The sequence below is a fragment of the Rhinolophus sinicus genome, chromosome 16, assembly GCF_057876585.1.
Source record: "Rhinolophus sinicus isolate RSI-liver-muscle chromosome 16, RSI-T2T, whole genome shotgun sequence".
NCBI lineage: Eukaryota > Metazoa > Chordata > Mammalia > Chiroptera > Rhinolophidae > Rhinolophus > Rhinolophus sinicus.
In genome coordinates, this window is record NC_142516.1 from 187865464 (window position 1) to 187871865 (window position 6402).

Consider the following 6402-nt stretch of genomic DNA (forward strand, 5'->3'; position numbering starts at 1 on the left):
AGGCAAAACAGCTCTCTGCTAGAAACTAATCAAATGCTCATCAACCAGAGAATGGATATACACTGTGGTGTCTTCACGCAATGGAACTCAACTCAGCAATAAAATTTCACAAATAACTATGGCAGAAGAGTAAGGCTGAATCTCACAAATTTAGTGTTGAGCCACTCAGAGATGTAGAATCATGGCTGCTCCTAAAAACAACCCAGAGAAGCCCAAAGGTTAAAGCATAGCGATAGGTGGAATATTAGTGCTCATTATACAAGCCTCAAATGACATCGAATGATATCTTTACAGATGGGGGGCAGAATAACTGCAACGTGCAGGTGGCCAACAGTTTGGGTTGGGGAGGGTGAAGTGGACACAGCTCCCTGCAGCCGACCCCTGTGTGAGGCTCCCTTGGAGGCCGAGGACTCAGAGGTTTGCTGACCACACAGACAGCCCTGCAGCTCACACTCAGCAACCTGGGCTCCCTGGTGATTCCTGCACAAGTGGTGAGGTCCACAGAGAAACTCTGGAACCTTGCATATGCCTGGGAACAATGGCCAGGGAAGCCTACGGAGCAACAACAACACAAAATCAAAATCGAAGAACGACCCCTACCAGCGCCTGTATGTCTGTATGCAGAAGAGTGGGAGGAGTCTCCAGGTGGCTTCCACAAACACACCGGGCACCCCAGCCCCAGCCCCACCCACATTCACTCCTGATGATTTAACTTCCAACAGGATGTTGGATTTCTTGAATTCAATAAACGGCTATAAAAGTTATTTTATCATTTGTGCTTGTTTTTTCTCCACGCGTTTGCTCGAAAATTGAAATCACATAGGGTACATTGTTACGTTTCTACTGGACTTGGCTGGACAAAGCATAGGACAGCTAAGCCCGCCAGAGTGGACAGGGAGCTCCACCTCTCCCTCGAGGGCGCCAGCCACCCGGTCTGACAGAGCAGGCTCAGGCTCCGGGCACGGGTGTGCACGCGTGCGCTCATACACACCCACACTCACGCTGGCCTTCACACACACACACACACACACACACACATTACAAAGGCACATTCGCCCATCCCTTCAAAATTGACCTGAGAACGACCCCAAATTCCCCTGGGAATTTTCAAATGCCAAGAGGTGCCTGGTCTGAAAAGGCCTTGCGGTTACTCTCACAAAAGGAATTCGGAAGCCAACGTCTTTGGCCTGTTTGGTGGGAGTCAACCAGAAGTTGCGTCAAGATGTCCTGTGCATCTCTCTCTGTTTCTGTTCTCTTCACACTTCAACACGTAGGGATAACGTCCCCACCCCACCCTATGACATTCTTCTTAGAAACCTGCTCGTCTTTACTATATCAATATACTACGATTTTTAGCAAGTGAAGACCCGGGAGAAAGAAGTAGAAAGGATTATTCCGTGGAGTGAATGAATAGGGGAGAGCAAGCAGTGAGTATAGCGTTAGGTGACCTCCCGAGCATGGGGTTGAGTCGCGGGCCAAGTGGGGTTGGAGGAATGTCCAGGGCGTAGGCTGAATCTGATCTCATCTCTCTCCTATTGGCCGCGTTATCCTCCTCCCCCTACCGCTTGCCAGCACCGCCCACTGTTTGGGACCGCGGCCAACTAATCACATCAGACCCTGACGACACAGCCCCTGGCTCGGCCCCTTCGGTCAAAACCCTGGGAGGATTTCCCGCAAGAGCTCAGTCTGTCCCTGCGCTCCACCACCTGCCTCCGGCCTGGGGAACCAAGGGACGATTCCTGGGAACCTCCAGCCTTGTGAGTGCCCCGCTCGGAGACCGGCACTATTCCCTCAGGACAAGTCAAGGATCTGTGTGCCGAGAGGTCAGACTGACGGGTAAGACGACCACGACGAGGGTTGGCCTACACGGAGCGGGCAGGAGACCCTTCACGATGTACGGTTTCCGGCGTCCACGGAGCCCCAGTGATTCGCCCGCAGAATGGAAGGACGACATGGCCGGAGAGAGCAGGTCAGTAGGGGCGTGTGCGTGGCGGAGGACGACTCGTGTGCTTGTGTGTGTCAGTGGGTGGCACTTGGGGAGAGGGGGACCCTGGCCTCCCGCGAGGCTGGACACTGCGCCTGAGGAGAGGCAGAGGCACTGGACCCACAGGGAACCCCGGGGGTCGGCGAGGTCGTGTCCACCCTGTAGCGGGCCGTCTGGGGTTGGCGCCCACTCTCAGTCCATTTCCCCTCGGCCATACCTGGAATTTGTGTGTCCGGTCTGCAGAAAGGGAGGTTGTAGCACATGAGCCTAGGATTCTTTCATCCACTCAGAAAGGCAACCATTCCCTCCATTTTCTCCCCCTTTCTTCTCCCCCTAAGGCTCCATCCATGTATGGCCCTCACCCACACAGATGCTTTGGGCATCTCAACATTTCTCTCCTTGTTCTGGGACCCAAGGAGAGGTCCGTCCTTCCTTCACATGTGCAGGAACTCCTTCAGGAGGCAACTGTTTCCTGTGGGCTCCTGCCTGGGTTTCTCCCAATTCCCAGCCCAGGGAACTCCCTGCAGACGGGGTAAGGTAGGCCGCACGCAGAGAGGTGGGTGTTGGGACACCTTGAGAAAAGCTCTCACTTCATGCGGGTGGCACACGCCTTTGGCCTTGGACTCAGGGAGAGGGTGTGGGTGGGATGGGGACACGGAGTTTCAGGCATGTGAGTAGTGGATGCTGGGTTCTTGTGTACAAGACTGCCTGGACCCCTCGTGTCCTTTAGGTGGGCTGCCGCCCCGTGGAATCCGACAAAACGTTGGCAAGTGGAACAGGATCGCAGGACAGGTAAGGTGCTTTCCCTGCTTTTTCTAAAGAGTCAGCTGCTAGGGAGGAAAGGACACATTAAATCCGGAAAGGAGCAGGTGCTTCCTCCAGAACGTCTGGAGCTGGTCCCTTGATCCTGGTCTCTGCTGGCTGTGGGATCTCCCCAGGTCACACCCTTAACACTACACGGGAAGAGCATTCAACTCCCACCCTCTGCTCTCTCCTCAGGTGCCGAACCAGTCGCAGTGCAAGGAGCTCTGCACCCAGATCTGACGGTGGTCCCCGAACCCCCCCAGGTAAGTCGGGGAGTCCTTGGAGGGTAATGGGAGGGACTTTGCAGGCCCTGAGGGCCGTCTGGGAGATGTCCTTCCAGATGGGTGAGTGCATGATGGTAAGGTGGGGGTGGCCACCCAGTTCACTGAGGAGGTTGAAGAGGCTGGCAGCTCCCACCCATACCCGCCCTGTTTACACAGGTCCCCGCCCCCACCCCATTTTAGGCCAATGACTCAGAGCTTTTCTCTCCCCCAGGGGCGGCAGATTCCCAGCACACACACGATCGTGGTCATCTTGGAACCAGGAACAGACCTCCAGTTGCGCCTGGGAGATGAGGTCCTGGTCCTGGTTCCACAGACAGCCCTGCAGCTCACACTCAGCAACGTGACCGTCGTGGTCGTCCCGGAGCACGTCCTGAACTTGTCCGAGGATCTGCTCTTCCCTGCCCACGCCCGGTTTCTTCTGCCGCGGGGGGCCGATACCACGTGGGAAATCAATATTGAAGACGGATCCCTTTCAGCCCAGCATGCGCATGTCCCACGTGCAGAAGAGGAGGGGGAGGCTCCACGGGGCCTCCAGCCCGCGATGGGCCCCTTGGCCAATCAAGTCCCGGCTCTCAGCCCGCCTTCGCTGAGCACCCTCCTGCTCAGGCCTTTTTACAGGGCCGCCGCCCCGGAGGGCTGCTCCCGGCTGCCCGGGCCCAGGCCGGGGAGGCGCCCTCTGCCGGCCGAATTCAGCCTGGACCTCCGCGGCCTGGGGCCCTGCTCCGGCTCTGTGCTCAGGCCTCTGCCTCCCTCCCCGAGTCCCGAGACCAGGACCTGCCGCGCGGTGGGTCGCAGGCCGCCCAGCAAGGCCCGGAGACGACTCTTCTAAGGCGGTGGTGCCGGAGTGCACACCCCACAATCAAGAATTGCCACACGCCATTCGGGAACAGGGCACCCTGGTTCTTCAGGTGTGTCCAGATAGAACCTCTCTCACTCATCATTCTGGTGCGGATCTCACTTCTAATGGGGATGTCGGAGTTCAATAAACGGTTCTAAAAGTGCACTTGGTCATTTGTGTTTGTGGTTTGTTCTTTGCTTTTTCTCACGCGTTTGCTCGAAAATTGAAATCACATAGGGTGCCTTATGTTTCTACTTTGTCGGGACTTGAATGGGACGGATAAGCCCGCCAGAGTGGCCGGGACAAGTCAAGGATCTGTGTGCGAGAGGCGACTGACGGGTAAGACGACCACGACGAGGGTTGGCCTACACGGAGCGGGCAGGAGACCCTTCACGATGTACGGTTTCCGGCGTCCACGGGCCCCAGTGATTCGCCCGCAGAATGGAAGGATGACACGGCGGGAGAGAAGTCAGTAGGGGCGTGTGCGTGGCGGAGGACGACTCGTGTGCTTGTGTGTGTCAGTGGGTGGCACTTGGGGAGAGGGGGACCCTGGCCTCCCGCGAGTCTGGACACTGCGCCTGAGGAGAGGCAGAGGCACTGGACGCACAGGGAACCCCGGGTGTCGGCGAGGTCGTGTCCACCCTTCAGCGGGCCGTCTGGGGTTGGCGCCCACTCTCAGTGCTCGTAGTTCCTGTGAATCCTGGACTGAACGGATACAGCAGTTTTCAGGAGAGTAGTTCTGTCTGGTTAGGTTTCTTGTTAGTGTTGAGTTTCGCATTGTGGTTAGGGCATTTCAGTTAGGTTAAAGGTAAGTTTGGGATTAGGTTTGTGTTTTTATCAGGTGTGAGGTGAGGTCTAGCATAGGGTTACCTTAGTGTTAGAGTTAGTGTTTGTATTAAGGTCATGGAGAAGGTTCAGCATAAAGTTAGGGTTAAGTTTCCACAGACGGTTGTGACTGGTGTTTTGGTTTTGATTAGGTTTAAGGATAGGGGTAGACTTTAGGTACAGGTTTAAGTTCAGGTTAGGTTTAATGTTGAAGTAAAACATAGAGTTAGTGTTAGGGTTATGTTTAGGGTGAGTTTTATGGAGAGGGTTAGGTACAGGGTTTATAGTCAGGGATAGATTTGACATTAGTTATAGTGTTAGCATTAGTGTTAGGGTTAGGACAGGGGTAGTTTAGGGTTAGGGTTGAGTGTCAGATTATGTTTAGGTTTACTGTTGTGTTAGCTTTGAGTTTGGTTAGCTTCGAGGTTAGTTATAGGTCTAGGCTTAGTGTTAGGGTTAGGTTAGAGTTAGTTTTGAGGTTAGGATGTGGTTAGGTTTAGGGTTAGGTTTAGGTTTAGGGTTAGAGTTAGCATTGAGGTTAGGATTAGGGCTAGAGTTTGGATTAGAGCTAGTGTTGAGGTTAAGATTATGTAAGGGTTAGGGTTAGATTTGAGTTTAAATATATGGTGAAGTTTAGAGTTAATGTTAGGATTTTGGATTAGAGGTAGGGTTAGGGCTGAAGTTATGACTACATTAAGTTTAGGTTAGGTTCAGGTTTGAGTTTAGTTGTAGGGTCAGGCTTAATGTTAAGGTTGGGTTAGAGTTAGGGTTACGGTTACGGTTAAGGTTACGGTTAGGGTTGAGGTTAGGTATCATATGGTTAGTTTTAGGGTTAGGTCTGAGGTTAGGATTTGTGTTAGGGTTAGTGTTAGGTTTAGGGTTAGATTTGAGTTTAGGATTAGAGTTAGGTTTAAGCTTGGGCTTAGAGTTAGTATTGAAGTTAGGATCAGGGTTAGCTTAGGGTTTTTGTTAGGTTTAGGGTTGAGTTTGGGATTAGGGTCAGGATTATGGTTAGGTTTGAGTTTAGGTATAAATCTAGGCCTAGGTTAGGGTTAGGCTTAGGTTAAAGTTTGGTTTAAGGTTAGGACTAGGGTTAGAGTTGATATAAGGTATAATGTTGGGTGTAGGTTAGTGGTAGAGTTAGGGTAGGGTTTTTGTTAGGATTAGCATTAAGATTATGGAGAGGGTTAGGTACTGGGTTAGGGTTAGGTATAGGATTGAGGTTAGCATTATGGCTGGGTTAGGGACAGGGCTAGAGTTCAGTTCAGGTTTACGGTTAAAGTTAGGTATAAGGTTAGTGTTAGGGTTAGGTTGAGTGTTATGGGGAGAGTTAAGAATAGGGTTAGGTTTATGGTTAGGTGTAGGTTGAAAGGTAGTTTATTTAGAAGTTTAGGGTTAGTTTTAGGGTCATGGTTGAGTTTAGGGTTAGGGTTAGGGTTAAATTTAGGCTTAGGTTATGGGAGGGTTAGTTATGGTGTTAGGTTTACGTTTTAGGGATAGTAGTCAGTTTAGGTATAAGGTTAATGGCAGTGAGAAGACACTGACAGGTGTGAAACAGAGGTATAATGTCAAGGTAAAATTTACTATTTTGGAAAGGTGACTGTGGGGAGACTATCTGGCAAGGATGACAGAGGGCAAAGATGACCAACAGCAAGGATTCTCCAAAT

The 6402-nt window shown here is 52.2% G+C and overlaps 1 protein-coding gene across 1 annotated transcript; it reads left to right on the forward strand.

Moving 5' to 3' along the window:
* The first annotated feature begins 1892 nt into the window (after positions 1-1892).
* LOC109461031 (proline-rich protein 23D1-like) lies at positions 1893-3991 on the forward strand. The gene is made up of 4 exons (XM_074331489.2): positions 1893-1969; positions 2715-2776; positions 2984-3051; positions 3284-3991. The coding sequence occupies exons 1-4, from the start codon at positions 1893-1895 to the stop codon at positions 3899-3901; spliced, it is 825 nt and encodes a 274-aa protein (XP_074187590.2). The 3' UTR covers positions 3902-3991.
* The last annotated feature ends 2411 nt before the right edge of the window (positions 3992-6402 follow it).